Source organism: Bacillus rossius, chromosome 1, assembly GCF_032445375.1.
Source record: "Bacillus rossius redtenbacheri isolate Brsri chromosome 1, Brsri_v3, whole genome shotgun sequence".
NCBI classification, from domain to species: domain Eukaryota; kingdom Metazoa; phylum Arthropoda; class Insecta; order Phasmatodea; family Bacillidae; genus Bacillus; species Bacillus rossius.
In genome coordinates this window covers 957,609-980,053 of record NC_086330.1, presented here as the reverse complement: position 1 = coordinate 980,053, position 22,445 = coordinate 957,609, and the positions used below count along the sequence as shown (strand labels likewise).

Sequence of the window (22,445 nt, the reverse complement as noted above, 5' to 3'; positions counted from 1 at the left end):
AATATACAAATTTCTAACTTAACACTATATTAGTTTTGTATAAAAAACATATTTGGGGCGTTTTACTTTTCAGATTAAACCACAAAATATTCCAATATTTATTTTACATGCTACAATATGCTAGCAATTATTAAGTTGGAGGCTTAATTGATAGAAATCCACCATCTTGGAATGCATGCAAATGTACCGCATCACGGATACATGGCAATATCACAAAACTAGTGCAGAGAACGACAACCACAGAATAACCTCATGGGTGAAGGGCAGGGAGAACACCGACTGTGGTTTACAACATGCTCACACAAAAGCAATATGCAAACAGTGTAGCCTTAGACTTTTGTTAGTCAACCTTAAACCTTTCGCACAATTTTTTTTTTACAACTGTAAGTCTTCAACAGATAAATAAGTGAACGATTGAATTTAATTGTATCCCACATATATGCAATATGTGATAAATGTAGGCATCTAAAATTTTTTTATCTACATACAAAACTAACTGAGAATGAGAACTTTATGAGAATAGGTATTTACTCACCCAAACGTATTATTGCAGACAATTAAGTTGGTTGAACAGGATTAATGTTTTAATGTTCCAACTAAGTGTCTAATTTGAGGATAAAAACTACTTGTAAACCTACCTACAAGAAGTTATTAATGCTTATTTTATAAATAAATAAACAAACAGTCTTTCACCAACACTACAAACATTTGCTTTGAAATATTATTTGCGGTCTTTCAAAGACTTCATTTCTTCTTCTAGAAGTGCAGTTTCTTTATTTGCATTTTTATCAAGTGCTTTTCTTTTCTAATTATTTAATTTCTACTGAGATTCTTCTCTTTTCTTTTTCAGCAATATCTTGAGCCTTTTCTTTTACTTTTCTCTTTTCTAAGTACTCCTGATAATGGGCTCTTGCATTTCGTGCGGCATGTATCATGGGTTTCGCTATGGTAACAGTTTTGACACCACCAAGTGCCAATACTGCATTGTGTATCTGCCTCTGTGCTATTAAAGATTCCTCTTTTTGGTTTTCCATGATACATTCCTCATTATCTCAAGTCTCGCATTGCCATGAGGAAGAATGATAATTGATGGACCGTGTGTCTCACCAATGTAGACAGGAATGGTAGCTGTGGTACTGACTGAAAGTCTCGCAGCACAATGGCGGATGTTCGCCTGACGCGGTAGTGTAAATAACTGCGGAACACGTCTCCCTATGGTCCGTATGGTAGAACACGGACTTCCTGGACTTGATACTTGCAAAGCTACATAAATCTGCGGTAGCCACGTATCTTCTGGTTCTCTGCGCGGGATCCCTAGACGAGGGACCGCCCCACGCACAGAGGACGTCTTCTCAATCCGAGGCCCAACACTTGAGTAACTGTTCTTTCAAAATTGCCGGCCAGCGAGCGTCTAGGCTAGGAAGAATGACTAAGTGACCTCGCTTCCTACTTGGCGAGAGAGTTAATACGTGAAGATCATAGCTAACGAGTGCAGTGAAGCAAAATCAGTAATAAATGGAAATATAAATTTCAAATAAATATTCAGCAAAGAAGAATAAAATCCCTAACATGAATAGCAACTGATATGCTAAGGAATAAGCCTGGGTCGTCGCACTTTGCACAACTCAGTACTTAAATACATGAAAGAAAAATATATTTATTCTTATTTAAATAAGAAAGTAAACATATAACTATGAGACAAAAATAAGTAAAAACATGTAAACATGTCTCAATGTTTACAACAAAAATATCACCTTTTCAGCATTTCAGCATTTGTAAAATAGTTAAGAAATTCAGTACGGAAATTTGAGTACCTGTTTTTCAGGGAAAAAGTAATTTTTTACGCACGAAAGATTCATAAAGAAAGGTTGCATTTTTACAAAACTATTTTATTATATGGTTTGTATATTATCTTCTGTTCGTCTAGTTTTTTATATAATGCTTTTAATATTACACCAGCTCAGCCCCTATGTAGAAAAAGTTGTTACTTTGATGAAAGATGATATATATATTAAAGCATATTTAAAATCATTTTTGGTGAAAGTTAATTTATTTTCATGCCTGCAATTTCACTTAATTGTTTCTGCTTAAATAATGGGAAAGGTATTAAAGGAAAAAGGTCTAAAAAGTGTTTTGCTCATACACTGGAGTATAACGTAATCATAACGAGGCATAATGGTATTTTTTGACTTTTACAAAAGAGTTGACTAACCGTAATGGTTCTGTCCTAGCGTGTGGAGAGTGTGCCACCGCCCCTTTTATTTCTAATTACACTCTTTCACTTGTTGAATCACAGAAACCTAATTTAATCTGCTACAACTCAAATTAAAAGCTTTATGATCAAGTCATATTCACATCTTAGACTCATATTCGTGATTTTACAAATATCATTTTTAATTCAAACAAAAAAGAAGGTTACCTAAATGGCGATCTCTCTACTTCTGCAACATTAAACACGTGCAGATCGTAATCATTGTCGGAGCGAACGTTGTGCAGGGCAGACTCAAACTTCTGTTGACACAGAGGGCACACGGGTTTCACCTGGAGGAAAAAATAATATAAATTAATAACAAAAACAATCCAACAAACAAGGTGGATTCTAAATCAACTCTTACCGATTGTCAATTATTCGGATCTTGGAATGTTTTACACCTGGATTAAGTAATCTCTATTTTACATACCTATTTAGGGGACAAAGAAAAAAAGGTGAAGTGTGAATGAAGAAAAGTAGAACATTTTTTGTAATTCACTTACGCATCATCTTACAAATATTACTTAACTTTTAACTTTTTTGAATGTTTCCTGTATTATTTTAAAATCAATTTCTTTAAAACAAATTAAATTCTTGTGAAATATTGTACTAAATTCTAAATGATTATTTAAATATAAGTTGTGACTACAGTAGAGCACCCCTCAACCGGAATCATTGGGGGGAGGTCTATTCCGGTTATGGGAAAATTCCGGGTAAGGGGAGTTGCGGTAGGGCCGGCCTCCGGGCCGGTTGAATGACCTTCATTCAAGCAAGCTGGCAGGCACGTGTTTCTTATCACTGTGGGTGGGTGCGTGCGTGAGCAAAGAGGATGATGAAGATGGTTTGGGGGAGGTAGTAGGGCTACAGCTACAGTGTTGTGTTACTTCTGTGTTGACGTGCTAGTGATTCACACTTCCTGGAGAGTGTATAGTCACTGCCACGCACAGTTTACATTTCACATACACAAGAATAACACTTCAAGCATCTCGTTTAAAAAAAACAGAGATAGAGAAATACAGGTAAATGTAGACTGTTTAACCATATATTAACGTATAAATATGTACATAATACATATTTGTACACTAAATTATTGTCTACAAACTGAAAGCATCACACGTTGGAAGTAAATGTTACTGGCTATCACGTGTGTCAGCGTGTATAGTGGGAGTCGGTGTACATACTCTCGGGCCGGCCGGAATTTTCCGTTTACTTGACATAGTGAAACAATAAAACTACTTATATCATAAACATCTGTATAGTAATTCACGCCCGACGCGAAAACCAGCGGTGTATTTACGCAATGCGCGGGAAAGACTGGCTATAATTAGCTCTCTGACAGACGTGCGCGCGTGCCTGCAAGACATGTACAGTCAGGCAAAAGCAAAAAAACCTCGTTCCAGTGCAGAAATGTTTTAATTTTTTTTTTGGAAAATTAGTTCCGGATATCGGGAGTTACGTTTGTGGGAATTACGGTTGAGGGGTGCTCTACTGTACTAATTGTTGTATTTATACATATTTCAGTATGTTTAATTCCTTTAAAAAAAATAATAATAATCCCCACATTCACCGTGCTACACAAGGGCTTGAAGGCAACTAAGAAGCACAGCTCTGTGATGTGCTGAGGCGACGTGATGTTCAAGTCGTGATGGTGAACTGCTCAAGTTGCTGTTTCCTTGTCAGTGCCCACAAGGAATGATTTTCTTAGTCAGTAAACATGTACCACAGAAGAAGAAACGTGCTTCAAGAAAGCCTTATTTTCTCGGGTGTAAGTGACAGGAACTGTTTCTGAATGCAGTGAAAACATAGGGTGTATATTACCAGTGACTAAGAGAAAGTGCACATGATGGTGTGACACCAGTGTCACAATGATATGAATCGTCTGTTTTATACTCTAGTTACAGTGTTGTGTCTACGTGTAATGATACTGCAGTTGTATGAAAAGGAGGCTCTATGTGTGAGGTTTGTGGGGTTCAGGCTGGTCACACTGTGGAGTCCAGGGTGAGCTGCCCCGTGGAGCGCGGTCGGGAGTCTGGCTGTAGAGACGACCGACTGCTTGGTCCGAGAAGAGACCTGCTTCACACGTGGCTAACAAACAATACGTTACATTATCACGTGTATAAACCAGTGAGTGCTGGCTGATCTCCGGACCACTAAGGGAAACAGCCCCCGAGGGCACGCACCTCGGCCCACTGCAGCAGGCACGGGAAGCAGAACTGGTGCAGGCAGTTGTTGAGGTAGGCCCTGTCTCGCGCCCGCTCCAAGCAGATCACGCACACGGCCTCGGGGGAGCCGGGCAGCCGTGCCCGCGGGGGGCTGGGGCGAGCGGGCACGGCAGTCGGGCACGGCCCCAGCTCCAGCCGGCGCCACGGCCCGCGCCGCCTCATCCTGCACGCACGGCCGGGAGGCCGCTGTCTTCTGTCGGCTCACTGCGCGGCGACCTGCCACGATGATATCCTACTGACATGTTTGCATCTGAATCTGACTGCGTGTTTTATTTCCTGAAAAATTTTATATACCTACAAAAAATTTATAAAGCGAAAAAGCTAAACTTTTCAACATTGACAGCTACTGTAGTTATAATCAGGAATGTGGTAATTAATGAGAAGGATTCTAAATAAAAATAAAAATAAGCAAATTAAAATTTGAAAATGCATGATTTTTGTAACAAAAATTTTTTCAAAAATTTTATAAAAGTGTGACAAAGATGTGTCAAATACATAATTACAATTTTTAAAGCTGTTACGAAGTTTCCCTTCTCCAATTTCCTCATCTAACCAAGTCTCTACCGCTACAACAATATCCGTTCCATATGCCTCAAATATGCTCCAAAACATGTCCAACTTCTTATACACACTTCTGCAGTTTTACTACCACACTCAGATGTTCATTGCCTCATACTTTTTTTCTCTTCCGTTTCCGTTTCCCACCTCCACGCTGTCCAACTCCTCCACGTCCAGTCCTTTCTCCCCCCTTTCCCTCCCTGTTTGTCCCCCATTTCCTGTTTCCCGAATGGTATTCCCCTCTTCCCACCACTCTACATGCCTTCGTGACCTCCTCCTCCAGAAACCTTGACAGTTTCTCCTGCCCTTTTAGATTTAGGTGGACCCTCACTGACATCATCTTTCTCCAGCTGGCTCCTGATGTTCACATGCTACCCCCATCACCCTGTTAGAGTCCTCCACACATCTCGTGGGGACTCCCTTCTTGGGAGAACTCCATGAATTATTAAGTTAAGTTCATCCCCTGCCTCCATTTCCTTCTTGCTTCCTTTACAAGCTCGCCCATCCATTTCGTCCTCCATATTCTCAACCCCCTCCCTGTACATTTAATCATTCTCCTCCCCCCCCCCCCCCCCCCGGATGATTACCGATCTCTCTCTTCTCTCACTCCTCATGTTTCTGATTACATCTGTCAAATCTCATATTCTCATGCCACCCTTGAACGCACAATACCCCTCCTCCCCAGCTCCCCTAACCCTGTCCCCCCTCATCATGCATAAATATCTTTCCTCACTCTCTCATTTCTGCACTTTCTCCTGGGATTTACATTCGCCCCAGCTGTGTTTCTCTCCTCTCTGTTGGCGACCCCACACTGCCCCTCCTCGCCAGCTCTGCTACAGCTTTCCCTCCCCCTTTCTTCACGCCTATCACTAATGTTCCAGGCCTCCGTCGCCGCTCCCCACCGCTTCTGCCCAGCAATCACCCCTCAACCACTTGTCGGCCCCTTCCCCCCACTAACTCAGATCCACTCCTACTCCTGCCCTGTTGCTTTCCCCTTACGAGCCCCACCCCTTATTTCTGACTCCTTATCCTTCTCCACCTCTGTTCCCCCACTCCCCTTCCCATGTTGTTCACCCTGTCTTCCACAGGTCCTATACACCTTGCAGTACAACCCATCGCTAGTTTACCCCTTTTTCCTCCAACAATCTCAATTGTTCCTCAAGTTCCAAACGTTTCTGTCTTTCCCTATCTCTGTCTCTTTCAGGCTGCAATCTCTTTAGTCTTTCCTCTACCTTCTCCTGCAGTTCGTCTAATGCTGCATTTAATACTCGACTTCCATCATCCACCCGTTTTTCTTGTTTCTTTGCTTCGTTTTCATCCTGAACATGTTTCTGGATGTCAGCCAAGTTACCCTCCAGCAATTTCACCATTTTCCCTAGCTTTCTCACGTACTCCTCCATTTTTTTCTTCCCCACTGTTTCCTTCCACCTTTCAACAAGTCCACTTCCCTTTTGTTGCCATTTATCAGCCTCTCACGGTTTCTGTCCCTCCCAGATAGCTCCTTTTCCACTTCCTCCTCCCACCTGTGTCATTCCAGGCACATTTCCTTTCCTCCCGCCATAATTTCTACATTTATGATATCTGTTAGCCAGTCATTAACCTCCCTCCAGCTGATTCTCACTACTGCCCCTGACCTCACTATCTCCTGCCCTCTTCCCCTACAAGCCTGTTTATTGCAGTGTTCCTCTACACTTCCCTTGACTGCCTCCTCCTTCTGCATCTCCTCACCATAACATTTACTACCTTTCCACTCGCCCGTATCCTGACCCAACTGCTTGTACTCAGCTCTACTGACTCCTTCACATTTCGTGTGAAACCAAACTCCACACCCATCACATTTCTCTATTCCCCTCCACACTTTCTTACACCCCCCCTCCCCCACATACCTTAGAAGTCATATCTCCTGCCACCGGGTCTGACCCATATTCCTTGCGCTTTACCCACGTGTTTGCTGCATTCTTATCAAGCAATCCATCAGCCTCCCAGAAAATAACTCTCTCTCCCCAACGACACTGCAAACCACCGCACAAGTACCAATATATACTTCACGCGGTAATATCTGTTATTTGCACATTTACATCACGAAAACGAGCTCACACAATTTTATTTTTACTTTGCAGAAAAGCCACGACATAAGATATTTACCAGTGACTGATATTGAATACTAGTCCGTAATCATTGAAAACATTTATATAGTGTGAATATTAGTGTTATGAGTTGTATTTATACACATTTTCAAGTGTATTTATAAAAGTTGGTTATGTAATTATCTGTGTTATAAATTAATTCAGCATATTTATTGATTTTCATTATTCATTAAAATTTATCTTGATTTATTTACTATATTAAATAATTAAATAGTAACATGTGTGTATGCTAACATCCAATACTGAGTATTTATTCACATATCTAAATTTTATACTTTATCATATCAACTGTATTATAGTATCAATCCAGGCCATTTATTTTATTTATATTAATTATTTGCATGTAAAATTAAAGTTAGTTTTTCACGCCAAGTACGTAAAACTTCTAACACATGTACAACTGTACATAAGTACACACTTTTTTTTTTTACCAAAAACTAGACAGTTACCTTAAATTAATATAAACGTAGGAATCAGAAGAAATTGGAATGACTACAATTGTTAAAAACAAATGCTGCGTAAACCCCTAAGATCTTATCGAGGTTCCGTTTACATTTTTGATTGATTGCTACACTTCTGATTGTGCTCCAGAAAGGTGGCAAGGAGTATCCCCCCCCCCCTTCTATTCCAATTTCTGAAGCCTCTTCCTGATATCCTTTCCTCTTCTCACATCCAGTATCTTTCCATCAATCCTATTCCACTCCCTCCCCATCCTGCCAAGAATACTTGCCTTCCTCTTTCCATTCTTCTCCACTCTCCGAATCATCCACCCACGATACCTCCTCCCTCTCTTTGTTCAACCTGTATCCCAGCATCCCCCAGCCCCCCTCGCCCCTTGTCACCCTAAAAAATTTCACTAATCTCTCTACTTTCCTCCTCCTGTGTAATGTGTCCCACCCCAGCTCCATCATCACAGATGGCCTGTGTGTCTCACCCTTCGCCCCTTCCCTCCTCCTCCACATACCCATCGCCCATCTAGCCGCTCTATGTTGCACACTTTCCAGTTCCTTAATTTATATCCCTAGGTATGGGTCCCAAATTGCCGATGCATATTCAAGCATTGGCCTCACGAACATTGAATACACCTTCTCCTTCACTCTCCGCCCTGTCCCCTTCAGTGTCCCAGCAATCAGCCCCAGGCCTCTCCTCCCCTTCTTTACCACTCGCTGCACCTGCTTGCCCCATTCCAATTGCCCTCGACCAAACTGCCAGCTTCTTCAGGTCTTCCTGCAGTGTGCCGCTTCCCCCCCAGATCACGCAGTCATCAGCGAGCAGTCTCAGTTTGCTATCCAATTACTCCCCAACATCCATCATCATGATTAGGAACAGCAGGGGCCCCATAACGCTCCCCTGCAGTACCCCTGATGTCACGTCCCCTTCTGACCATTCCATTCCCACCTTCACCTGCTGTTTCCTATCCCTCAGGATACATCATCTAATAGGGCATTCACGAGGTTAGAAAATATTCGAATCACTGTTGCAAATATAGAATTTATAATCAGTTTACATTTAAAAATGTAAAGGGATATTAAATTTTACACCCTGCCGAATACCTACTGATGTTTATACTTACACAAGATTGAATGAATATTACAGTTTATTGCTAATTTATCTGATGAATTTTAGCAGAATTAAAAGTTACAAACAATTCTTACACGGTTAAATATATCCAGAAAATAAATTATATTTTTGCTGATATTTTGTAACTCACGAATACTACTACTAGCAGCCCTGTTTTATTAATTAGTAAACTTTACAATGTTTATTTGGTTGACAAACAAGACCTGAGTATTTTATTTATTCTATGGATTGTTAGATTTGTTTTGTTCGGGTCTCTTTTGTGGGAAGCCTACGATTCACTAGTACTTCTGGACATACACGAATACTCACGTTGGCAGGACTTCTTTTCACAGACGAGAGAGCCAAACACGAAGTTCCCTGAAGTTCATGCTCGCTTTTTTTGAAGTTAAACTTCTAATGCGACTTCCAACAAGGTTGCTTAAACGTTTAACGCTACCATGGAGGGGGTATGAAAGCACTGTCTGTTTGTACGCGGTGTTCTACAAAACTACTATACGAATTTTAATTGGGTTTTCAAGTTAACTTGAGCGTAGCAGAGAAATAAATATAAGCTTGACGCCGCCGTCGGTGCTCCCTTAGATATCACAGGCCATTATGTGTCCTGAACACCTGAACCAGTGCCAGTGCTATGAACACGCCCGCGTGTGTAGCTTAGTGCAGTGCCTCGAACGACATGACGTCAGTCACGGCCGGCTGTATACACGAAGCACTCGACCGGGTGTGGCAATGTGCAAAAGGGAGTTCAGTGCATATTAAATTTAACTAACAAACACAAACTAAAACTTTTAAGATGTCAAATAATTCTTATTAATTAATAAATGATTTTGTAAACTCTTATCATTCACAAAACTGGCCGGCATCATTTTCCCGCACTCCGGGGTTTTCCCGCGGATTTTCCCCCCTCCCTGGCCGGGTTGCCAGGGAAAATTATCAGTTGCCTTCCAGCACTCACCAGGGCCAGCAGCCCCGCGCACGTGGAGCCTACAACTTTTCGTGCCTGATCCAGCATGTAATGTCCATAGGTAATATTTCTAAATCTTCTTTCATCAGCTCCACGGCGGCCCTAATTCGGCCGTATGACATGTCGTACGGTCCGTAACTAAAATGTGTGACTCGACTACGAGTCTTTTCAGTGTGCTACATAAACCTAAGTGTTTTTATGCAGCCCGCCGAGGTGCCTGCGCTTCACGCCTTCATAACTTTGACGTGTCCCGGCAACAGCGTCGGGTGATGGAGTGGCGTGAGCTGGGGCGAAAGGCTGGCAGCTGTTCCTTGACTCACAGATATTGGCACTAACCTGACCTTTTACTTGGCCAGGGGTAGAGGGGGGTAGTCACAGGAGCCTAGAGCGTAATCCCCGAAGGGCTGCTCCAGCAAAGGATTCCAGAGAGTAATCCCGAAGGCCGCTCCATAGGAGAGAGAGGGGTGGAGAGAGGGGGGGGGGGAGAGAGTGGGGAAAGGGGTAAGTAAACACCAATTCCATAGTACTGCTATTTTTCCCCAGATTTCTCTGAGATAAGGATCTCTGGTTAGGCAAAAAATTTTTTTTTTTTTTTCCTAGCCTAAGTTAATTCTAAGTGTGTAGGGGAGGGTCCAGGTTAGGGGAGGACCTAAGTGTGTCTCAGGCCGAAGCCTATACACTCTACCATGCGGGTTTTTAACCATGCAGGACAAGGGCGCGTGCATCGTGTGCTATTGGGGTTTACTGGCCAGCCATGGCTGCAATTGGCGCCATGACTGACGCCCCATTGGTCGCCTAGCTTAAAGCTAGCTAATGTGACCCAGGTAAAACCTGCATAGACACAGGGAAAACCCTGGGCCGGTTCATGCGGGGATCAATTAACATGCATTAAGCAAGCAGGTAACTTCTGGACAAGAGGAAGAAGGGTCCAGGTAAGAAGAGTTGGAGGGGCTGAAAAATCAACCATGCTGGAGTTGGGTGCTTGGGCCTTGCGGCCCGCATTTAAAGGTTGGGAACTCCTGGGTTATTATTAACCAGGGGCGCAAGCACCCCCAGGGGCGGGCGACTTCACTCGTCAGCCCAGCCACAGCTGCCCAGGCAGCCACAGTTAAAACAGAAGTGGGCAGACGAGCCAGTAAACCGGCTCGAACTGCTGGCTCTCGGAGCGAAAGGCAGCCTGACATTGCGCCATCTTCATCTTCCTTCTTCCAGTCAACAGCCAACGACCTTTCAAGCCAGGGTGGGGGTAAGTCGTTCAGGCGAATGAAGTATCTTGCGAGTCGGACCCTCTTGCCCCCCAAATTCCCGGGTCGGTTGAAAGTCGCGCCGCCCAGGCTACCACTGGCTCCAACAGGGCCCCAACTTGAAGGCGCCGCCATCTCTTCCTTCAGAATTCCGACGCTGTTCAGTTCCGTTGCGCGCGCGGCAGTCCACAGCTCCGCAAGTTCCAGCCCGCAGTTCGTCTACACTTCGCTACTAAGGCACATCGAGCTCCCCTGCGGTGCCTTCGCCGACGAAGCTGCTTTCTGCCGCGCGCCGAGCTACATTCAGGCTACCTTTCTCCCCGACAGCCGTGATAACGACTCCACAGGCCAGCCATTGGTCCGCGGACTGCTATTGGTTATTCACAGCCACCCCAGCGAGATTGCAACTCTCGGGCTGGGCTCCCATATCCGCCACCCGCGGGACGCGGTCAGTAGCAGTTGGCGCTGCTAGGCCGCCCCCAGCACGCACACCAAAACCAACACGCACTGCCAGCCTTCGGTTACCTAATAGGGCGCAGGGAACTCCCAGCTAGAGGTGGGTCGAAAAGTATCAACCTGATACTTTGTCACTGATATGCGCCTGTATCAGGAACGGCAAACGAGTACACTTGAAAAGTATCAGAAACTTTAGTATCAGTTCAGAATTCACCTGAAACAACACCACGGCCAATGAATACAGTACCCGATCGCAGATGACGGTCACTTGGGCGGAGCTTGTGAAAGGGGAGGGAGCAGGAACGACGAATAAGGGATAAAGAAGGGAAAGAATGTAGGGGAGGAAGCGCAGGGGAAGGCGTTGAAGCCTTGAAGGAGAGGCGCAAAGCGATATTGTTACAAGCAGGGCTGCCACTCATGGGTTTTTCCACCCAGATCGGGGTTTTTCAAATGGTGTTTGGGTTTCTGGGTTTTTAAATAATGAATTCCAACAATTCTAGGTTTTTTATTATTTTAATTATTTTTATACCTAAAACAATAATAAAGGTAGTAGCTACTGTATCTGTTGCAATATCTGTTTGATAAATGCAAACAAGTCTGTGTTTCACACACAAAAATACATATAAACACAAAACTAGTTTTCAAGAAGCTAAGTCGAATATTAAATTAGACACATTCTTCAAAGAGGCTTGCAGAACACAAAACCAATGCAACAATTAACCTTCAAACCAATCTTGTAGAATCAGACTCTGAATAAAGACTAACGTACATGATGCAGTTTTATAAAAACAATTACCGGTTTAAAGAATGCAGTGATGGTGTTTGTTTTGTCATGTATATATTTGTAGGTTTTTTTTATGATATGTGCTGGTCCAAGAATTACTTATAAAGCCATTTTGCTGCAGTGTAATTTTCTTGTATTGGTTGTATTTAACCGTTTTCAGTCTTGTAAGGAAATTGTTTTATATTAAAACCAGTTATGTTTATATTTTTGAATTAGTACGCAAACATTTTCAACGATAGCATTTTAGACGCATCTGGGTTTTTTTGTAGGTTATCTAGGTTTTTCATGAATATCAGAGTGGCAGCCCTGGTTACAAGTCGTTTTGTTTATTGTCCTACTTCAAAGTACGCTCAGTGCGCAGTGCGTGCACCGTCTCGTTCAATAATAAAACTAATGAAATTTTAATATTAAAAAGTACATTAATACAAGATATAATATTTATATTTGTGCACCTAACAGCTATGAAAATGCAAATAATTTCTCAGTTGACACTAATAATAGATGTAATCAACATATGGACTTTCTTTTTTCGAAAACAATTAGTAACTAGTGTTTTTATACATTAAAAATTCACGATATCATCAAAAATAAAAAATAAAAAAACAGATAGGTACATTAGTGAGCATACTATATCAATGTTTTTTCAAATGTTTCTTCAGATTAGTCGATGATTTATAACTCAGTTTTTGTTTACACAAATTACAATTAGCAAACTCATTACTTTCCGTGAAAAAATTCCACACAAATGAAGTCTTTTTCGTGCACTTATCCATTCCTTATTTCACTATAAAGATACTAACTACAAAGCATGACAGCCCGCAACAATGTAAATGGTGATACACGGCCAGGACGAACTGCAGTGAATGTTGAACTGATTGATACTGGCTGTATCAGGCGGGCATGAGAGTAACAGAGGTAGAGAATTACCAGGCGTGATAAATAATGTATCAGATTCTCCTTCCGGTCGCACGGTCTGCGTACGCGGAGCTTTGTTGCCTCCTGGGACCGTCTGATACAGAAGTATCAGAGACTTGTAACATGGTACAATTCTGTATCAGTATCAGGTTGGAACAGATACCGAAAATTGCTGTCACAACTAGGGATGCAAACGATACATCGATGTTTTGAAAACATCGATGTATCGTTCATGAAACATCGATGTTAGCATCGATGTTTTGAAAAGCGATACATCGCCGATGCATCGACGAAAAAGTCCAAAAACATCGACATCGTTCATCATTAAAATTGCCCTAGTTTTTTATAATATTTTGTCTATAATTTCATGAATATTTATTGAATATATAAAAAACATTACGATACGACATTAGGTTTTAAGATACACTTTATTTAACTGTCTATACTTACTATAAAAACCTACATTTTTAAGTAAGTATCACAAATGTTGTAAATACTGAACTATTTGGTTGATTTCAGTATCAATTTTTTTCCAGTACTTTAAGGCCCGTTCCACAATGACACGGAAACGGAGACGGAACACGGAAACGAAGACGTATTTCACGGAACAGAGCTTCTACAATAGCACGCAAACGGAGACGGACCCGTACGGACATGCTCAGCAGTGCTGAAGTCTTCGTTTACGTTACTCCGTTAGACCAATAGGAGCACGTTATTTATTCACTGCAGTTGTCAAGCTACAGTTGCGCGTTCATGTTAATTAAGATATTAGTTTTGACTAATGTTTGTTTCCGTATTTCTTGACTACTTTTTTTTTATGCGTGAACAACAAAACAAGATTTGTTTTGAAATTTTAATTGTGCACATGGGTTTCATTATGACGAATTTTGATAAACTTTTAATTTTCATGGTTAAATATACTTGCCATATATGACAAGACGGAGAAGGACTACTTTACCACAACGCAAAACAAAAACAAAAAAAGAATAAATCCACTTACTACATAACCAAGTTAACAACCATACATTTCGATTTAACAGGTAGTTCAATTGATACTCGAAGTTTTCAGTTACGTCACGCTCGCTCTTTCTTATTGGCCAAAATTTCTTACGGGTCCGTGTATTGTAGAACGAGAAAAATACGGACGGAACGGAACAATACTCCGTTTTCGTCTCCGTTTACGTCTGTTCCGTTTCCGTGTCATTGTGGAACAGGCCTAAGATGTGTAAAATCATTTGGAAAAAATAAATACCGTTAAAAAAATTTGTTTGAATAAGAATTTTCTTTTAAATTTATAAAAATATAGGGAAAAAGCAGCGAGACTTTATGGACAATTCATAGCTTGTTGTACATACAAGCTATTGGTATCTACTGATACGGTCTCGCTAGCCCTAATGAGAAAATTAATGTAACATTTTAAACCTGCACATACACTTCATGCTTTTTCCCTATTTTTTTTTCAATTAAAAATAAATTGTGTAAAAAAATAGTTATTTTTAAAATGATTTTAGACTTCTTAAAATACTGGGGAAAAAATGATAAGGATACCAACCAAAATGGTTTAGCATTTGCAATATGTATTTATACTTAAAAATGTAAGTTTTATAAGTATCGAAAATAAAAATAAAAAAGTTTCTTGAAAACTAGATGACGTATCGCAATAATTTTTGGATAGATAGATCTCTCATGATCTTTAATATTTACAATATATTCATGAAATGATAACTAAAAACATAAAAAACAAGGCTGTCCGGGCACACACACGGTGCGGAGAGCTTCAGGAAAAACGTGATTTGAAAACTACTCAAGATATCCGAGTGGGGTCTGTTTACGAAAAGCATTTGAGTGTTCGCTGAATGCCGAAAGGTACTTTTGAATTCGGATTAAGTTTTTAAACTGTGTTTTTAGTAGAGTGAAAATTGGCTTAAATGTTTTTTTTCGGAGTAATTTTTAGGCATAAAACAACCGATACAGAATCTTGAAACCACTTAAGGGCAGTGCAGTACACCTTTATCTTCATTTCTCCGCCATATAATGCTACGGTCACCGCTCAACTTTCACAGTTATCCTGTGACGACGAGACGAATGCGCGCCAGTTCAGAGCCTTGCGCTTAGAGGCTATACCGCGCTGGAAGCACCAGCGAGCGTCGCGCTTAACATCCCGCCTCACTAACACACATAAACCCCGAACAGACGGCCAGTTTTACATACATTTGAATTACGGACATGCCCTTTTAATGTTTACCTTTATTTCTGCTAAAGTTGTGAAGCTGTAGTCATTTAAATTTGTCCACAACTCTTTGAAGTTTACTGAGAGCTGGTCAAGTAGTTCATGCGGATTTTAAAGTTTTTGGTAGCAGACTTTGCTTTTAATACATGTTTTTGTTCTGCATGAGACACGACTGTAAATGGGTTGTGGATATTGTGGTCAAGAACCTGTAGTAGGTATGGTTTTTGGCTACATACTATAGTTTAAATCATTTTTGCATGTTTTTCCTAGAGGTGGGTCGAAAAGTATCAACCTGATACTTTGTCACTGATACGCGCCTGTATCAGGAACGGCAAACGAGTACACTTGAAAAGTATCAGAGACTTTAGTATCAGTTCAGAATTCACCTGGAACAACACCACGGCCAATGAGCGCAGTATCCGATCGCAGATGACGGTCACTTGGGCGGAGCTTGTGAAAGGGGAGGGAGCAGGAACGACGAATAAGGGATAAAGAAGGGAAAGAATGTAGGGGAGGAAGCGCAGGGGAAGGCGTTGAAGCCTTGAAGGAGAGGCGCAAAGCGATATTGTTACAAGCAGGGCTGCCACTCATGGGTTTTTTCCACCCAGATCTGGGTTTTTCCAATGGTGTTTGGGTTTCTGGGTTTTTAAATAATGAAATCCAACAATTCTAGGTTTTTTTATAATTTTAATTATTTTTATACCTAAAACAATAATAAAGGTAGTAGCTACTGTATCTGTTGCAATATCTGTTTGATAAATGCAAACAAGTCTATGTGTTTCACACACAAAAATACATATAAACACAAAACTAGTTTTCAAGAAGCTAAGTCGAATATTAAATTTGACACATTCTTCAAAGAGGCTTGCAGAACACAAAACCAATGCAACAATTAACCTTCAAACCAATCTTGTAGAATCAGACTCTGAATAAAGACTAACGTACATGATGCAGTTTTATAAAAACAATTACCGGTTTAAAGAATGCAGTGATGGTGTTTGTTTTGTCATGTATATATTTGTAGGTTTTTTTATGATATGTGCTGGTCCAAGAATTACTTATACAGCCATTTTGCTGCAGTGTAATTTTCTTGTATTGGTTGTATTTAACCGTTTTCAGTCTTGTAAGGTAATTAATTGTTTTATATTAAAACCAGTTATGTTTATATTTTTGAATTAGTACGCAAACATTTTCAACGATAGCATTTTAGACGCATCTGGGTTTTTTACCCATGTGTCTGGGTTTTTTTGTAGGTTATCTAGGTTTTTCATGAATATCAGAGTGGCAGCCCTGGTTACAAGTCGTTTTGTTTATTGTCTTACTTCAAAGTACGCTCAGTGCGCAGTGCGTGTACCGTCTCGTTCAATAATAAAACTAATGAAATTTTAATATTAAAAAGTACATTAATACAAGATATAATATTTATATTTGTGCACCTAACAGCTATGAAAATGCAAATAAATTCTCAGTTGACACTAATAACAGATGTAATCAACATATGGACTTTCTTTTTTCGAAAACAATTAGTAACTAGTGTTTTTATACATTAAAAATTCACGATTTTATCAAAAATAAAAAAACAGATAGGTACATTAGTGAGCATAAGTTACTATATCAATGTTTTTTCAAATGTTTCTTCAGATTAGTAATGATTTATAACTCAGTTTTTGTTTACACAAATTACAATTAGCAAACTCATTATTTTCCGTGAAAAAATTCCACACAAATGAAGTCTTTTTCGTGCACTTATCCATTCCTTATTTCACTATAAAGATACTAACTATAAAGCATGACAGCCCGCAACATGGTGATACACGGCCAAGACGAACTGCAGTGAATGTTGAACTGATTGATACTGGTTGTATCAGGCGGGCATGAGAGTATCAGAGGTAGAGAATTACCAGGCGTGATAAATAATGTATCAGATTCTCCTTCCGGTCGCACGGTCTGCGTACGCGGAGCTTTGTTGCCTCCTGGGACCGTCTGATACAGAAGTATCAGAGACTTGTAACATGGTACAATGCTGTATCAGTATCAGGTTGGAACAGATACCGAAAATTGCTGTAACAACCCACCTCTAGTTTTTCCTGATATTTAAAAATATCGGTTAAAACATCGATGTATCGGTTGTCAGAACGACGTTTATTGACATCGATGCTTTTTCGTTTGAACTAGTGATGGGTCGTTCGTTAACGATTCGTTCAAAAAGAACGAATCTTTGAGAGAACGAAATCTTGCGATTCGTTCGCGATGTAAAGATCCGGCTCTTTGAGAGCCGGTACCTTGAAAGATTCGGAAGAACGAAAACGCGGAGAGAACGAGAGAACGAGAGAACGAGATGAGAGAACCGGCCACGCGCCCGGTCTGATTCGTTCGTGAAATGATTCATGACGTCAGGAGTCTGAAGAATTAGTAATCACAGCGTGCGCATGTTCACATGAGCAAACGATAACTGATCAAATAAAATAGGGTAACATGAAAAGTATCTATACCTGAAAATGTCAACTGTTAAGTAGTGGTTTAAAATTGCTTTTTCACATTCACATACACAAATTAGGAAAGAAAAAAAAACTAAAAAAAAAAAAAAAACATATGAATTAAAAATAACAGGGAAAGTAACTACAAATGTTCACACTTACCATTTTTGGGTTAATTAATGTACTTCATTTTATTTCTCTTCATACTGAATCGCAGTAGTAGTATTAAATTTTTGTCTTTTTTTCTGTAAATGTGTTGGTCCACATGTAAACACTTTACTGTCACTAAAGTGTAAATAGCTTATATATTAATATTTGTAACTTAAAAAGTAATAAAATATAAATAATCTTGTTTCATATACGCAACTGTGATTCACTGGCTACGGAAAGCAATGTTCAAATTCAAATACAAAAACACGTACATAATACTCTAAAGGATGAACGAGTTACGACACCTGATAAAAGAGCCAGATCCCATACACAGAAAAGAACGAATTGACCGAGATGACCGAATCGTTCTGAACGAATCATTTCACGGAACTGATCCAAAAGAACCGACTCGGTCAAAAGAACCGTTCTGCCCATCACTAGTTTGAACATCGATGTTCGTGATATCGATGTTTTTCAGAGCGATGATGCATCTCTAGTCACATCCCATTTCTACTCCCAGCCAACAGCCCGCGAGAGAGATGCGCACGCCCCGAGAGACGACTAGCGACTCTGGTTAGGCACATTTCGACCTAGCTTAAATATAGCTCTTTCAGACATTAGTCACTGACAAAGCAACAATCTTTCCCCAATACAGAAAAACATGCCATCCTGTGCCCTCCCCAGTAATTCAGACACTAGGATATTATTTACTTATAACATATATAGCACTGACACACATTTTATATTATACAGTCATTAATAAATCCATATGCACTGCTATAACCGTTCAAAAGATGCGTGCTGCCATCTATGATATGTAAACGGCACCACTCGTAGCCTATATCCCACGGTTGGTGTAGAGAAGCCTGTTGGGATACAGCTTTCCTTGTGAAGCGGCCATGTTGGTTGCAGAGAGAGGAGGCCGAGGGCAAATATAGGACACAACAACTTTATACAGAGAATTTGAACATTGTCCACGCAGGGCGGCATTGCGCCTAACGCGAAATAAAACTTTAGAACGCATCACAACCTGGGACGTGCCGCGGTCGCGAGTGAGTTACCACATCAGGTACCACCGCACCCGTACCCAACTTAACGTGGCCCACGCCACCACGAGGACGAGCCTCGATTAACATAATTTCCCTGAATGTAGGGAGTAACATCATCCCAAGCCCGGGACTCGCTTGTAGTAACTTTATTGTCAGATTTCAGTGTTAGTGTTAGTGTTCGCCATCAACCACGCATAAGTGTCCATTTCAGTGTTATATATAATTTCCTATTCAGTAATCAGTAAATCTTCTGTATAACGCACCGTGCTAATCACTTAATCCGCCACGCACCTTAATTATCGTCGCCGTAGCTCTCAGGATAGTCTGCACCCCTAAATGTGGTAGTCTCCCGGAATACCGCCAGACGCTAACCAGTACCGCCAATCGAGGGCCGTGTGAGCGGAGACGAGGTCGACGACGATACGGCCAGCTACGTGAAAGGGGATTATGTGAAGTGAAGTACTGTAACGTGTGTCAACAATAAAATCAGTAACGTTCACATGTTATTTTAATAGTACAGCGTCCTGGGTGGCCATAACAGCACGGGGGGCCCTTTGTAGACACGTCCCTGCTTGCAGCCACGAGGCAAAGAACCCCGCCCTCGAGACCAAATTCTAACCAAAGTAATTTAATTATCATCTTTTCAGGGCAGGCAACGGGGGCGGCGTCAAGCTTTATTTCATCAAAATCGGCTCAAGGAAATAAAAGAAATCTTAAATTTATGACATACAATAAAATCATTATAAGAAGCCATTAAGTTTTGCTATTGTATGGAACTAATAGAGAGTAGGAAAAAAATAAAGATCCTGACTGTTTGTAGTGTCGCCATATTTGTTTCATTTTTCAATACACTTTTTGTATATTACAATTTAAATTGCAGAAAAAAAAACATGTTTCATAGACACATAAATAGTTAGTGTGTGTCATTTCTCTATGTCCACGAGGTCTCGCCGCGTCAATTTTCTCCTTAGGGTGAACCCGTCTGCTTAATTAAATGAACAGCTTTTATCGTTGAATGATTTCATGATTTATTTCATAAAAATCTGCTCTCATAAAAAGTTAGTTTTATAGACATTCTATAGGTCTCTCTCTCTCTCTCTCTCTCTCTCTCTCCTAGTAGCGCCAACTGCTACCGACCGCGTCCCGCGGGTGGCGGATACGGGAGCCCAGCTCGAGAGTTGCAATCTCGCTGGGGTGGCTGTGAATAACCAATGGCCGGCCTGTGGAGTAGTGATGGGCAGAACGGTTCTTTTGACCGAACCGGTACTTTCGGATCAATTCCGTGAAAGATTCGTTCAGAACGATTCGTTCATCTCGGTCATTTCGGTCTTTTTTGTGTATAGGATCTGGCTCTTTTATCAGGTGTAACTCGTTCATCCTTTAGAGTATTGGCTACGTGTTTGCTTCCAGCCTCCCCTCGTTATCGCATGACCCGATAACGAGAGGAGGCTGGATCGTGTGGGTGGTTATCTTTATCTACTCTGCATGGGTAAATGAAATTTCAAACGTCTAGTCATAGGCGTGCGCACGGTAGGTGCCACAGGTGCCTTGGCACCACCATTAGGGTTAACGTTATTTTGTTTTTTTACAAGCAGTAATAATACATACTTACAAAAAACCGTATTATTTCAACAAAAAAAAGTTTTCCAATCGTGTCGAGTTACAGATATGTGCTCATAACACTATCAGTATATCAATTATCAATCGAACCAACTATACACACGGAACAAGCCAGGTGTAATTACTTGTGTTGTTGTTGTACACGCGGGCCGCGGCTACGAAACTTCTGAAATGTAAATACTTCTACTAGTTCTCCTCGAATTACATAGAATGCGCGCTCGGTGTCCACTGTTCACTCCACTCGGCAGGCGCACGGAATAATAGCCGCCGTCCGCCAGGTAGCACTTCTGTGTAGTGTTTACTCTTACTGTTTACTCATCAGTTCACTGTTCTAATGAGTACAAGAGTACAGCCTGTGTTTGTTACGTGGATCACTCATTAATTAATTATCATTTTATTTTCACTAGTTGACAGTTATTATGGTTCGTTAATTGCTGTATATATCTGTCTGTATGATGTATAAATGGGTGATTAAAATTAAAAAGCCGGATCCCGAAAAGGATTACTCGATGACTTATATGCAGTCGCCGACTAAACATTTTTGTTGTATTCCAAAAGTTAAAACTTTCGCCCACTCTTATTTGTGTATTTTTATTATTTTAATATTTTACATATTTGAGGTATGTTACAAAAACTCCCTTGATTTGTTGATTTTAAAACTTAACATTTGAGAATGTTTTTTCTAACATTTATTTGGCGTCTTCAGAAAACATGTAAGTACGGTTTTTCAAAGCCACCAGCATGAATTCCGTGCAAACAATTTGTACAATTTACTTTATGGCTCAACAAAGCTTAAAACTGTAAATAGTTTAGTAGTTTTCCTGGCGATTAAAACGTTCAAAGCCATAATTTGTCATAAAAAAATGTTAAAATTTTTACACCTGTTTATTTAATGTTTTTGTTCGGAAACACCTTAAATAGCACCATTTTGCGCTTTCAAATCCAAATTTTTCCGGGGGAGGACCCCCGGAACCCCCCCCCCCCCCCCCCGCCCCCCGGCTTTAGGCTCGGGTCCGTGAATGATAGGGCTGTTGTGTAATCTGGCACCACCACTGCTGAAGTCCTGCGCACGCCTATGCGTCTAGTTGTATACTGACTGTTATAAAATTATTGACTGTTGATCGCTGCAAATGCTTCATGCAGTGATTCTATATAATACGGGAGCATTAAATCTAAGAATGTTACGAAAGTGATCTTTCTTAACTTTAATTTGTAATCGCACTATTATAGCTAGTACTTGAACATTGCTTTTCGTAGCCAGTGAATCACAGTTGCGTATATGAAACAAGATTATTTATATTGTATTACTTTTTAAGTTACAAATATTAATATACAGGCTATTTACACTCTAGAGAGAGTAAAGTGTTTACATGTAGACCAACACATTTAGAGAAAAAAAGACAAAAATTGAATACTACTACTGCGATTCAGTATGAAGAGAGAAAAATGAAGTACATTAATTAACACCTAAATGGTAAGTGTGAACATTTGTAGTTACTTTCCCTGTTATTTTTAATTCATGTTTTTTTTTTTTTTTTTTTTTTTTTTTTTCCAAATTTGTGTATGTGAATGTGAAAACGCAATTCGCAATTTTAAACCACTACTTAACAGTTGACATTTTCAGGTATATATACTTTTCATGTTACCCTATTTTATTTGATCAGTTATCGTTTGCTCTTATGAACATGCGCACGTTGTGATTACTAATTCTTCAGACTCCTGACGTCATGAATCATTTCACGAACGAATCAGACCGGGCGCGTGGCCGGTTCTCTCATCTCGTTCTCTCGTTCTCTCGTT

The 22,445-nt window shown here is 40.5% G+C and overlaps 1 protein-coding gene across 9 annotated transcripts in view; it reads right to left on the bottom strand.

Annotated features, from left to right (window-relative positions):
* Positions 1-9,092, bottom strand: part of LOC134530866 (uncharacterized) — a 32,820-nt gene extending 23,728 nt beyond the window's left edge. For 3 of the 9 annotated variants that reach the window (XM_063366202.1, XM_063366134.1, XM_063366184.1), the window contains exons 1-3: positions 8,834-8,941; positions 4,432-4,689; positions 2,420-2,541 (exon numbers count right to left, since the gene is read on the bottom strand). In XM_063366202.1, coding sequence (XP_063222272.1) covers positions 2,420-2,541; positions 4,432-4,635 — 326 coding nt within the window. In that variant the 5' untranslated portion in view covers positions 4,636-4,689; positions 8,834-8,941. Of the gene's footprint in view, positions 1-2,419; positions 2,542-4,431; positions 4,706-8,751; positions 8,942-9,068 lie in introns of those variants that run through there. The other 6 variants (XM_063366166.1, XM_063366151.1, XM_063366142.1 and 3 more) reach the window with 6 other exon arrangements.
* Between the last annotated feature and the right edge of the window lie 13,353 nt (positions 9,093-22,445).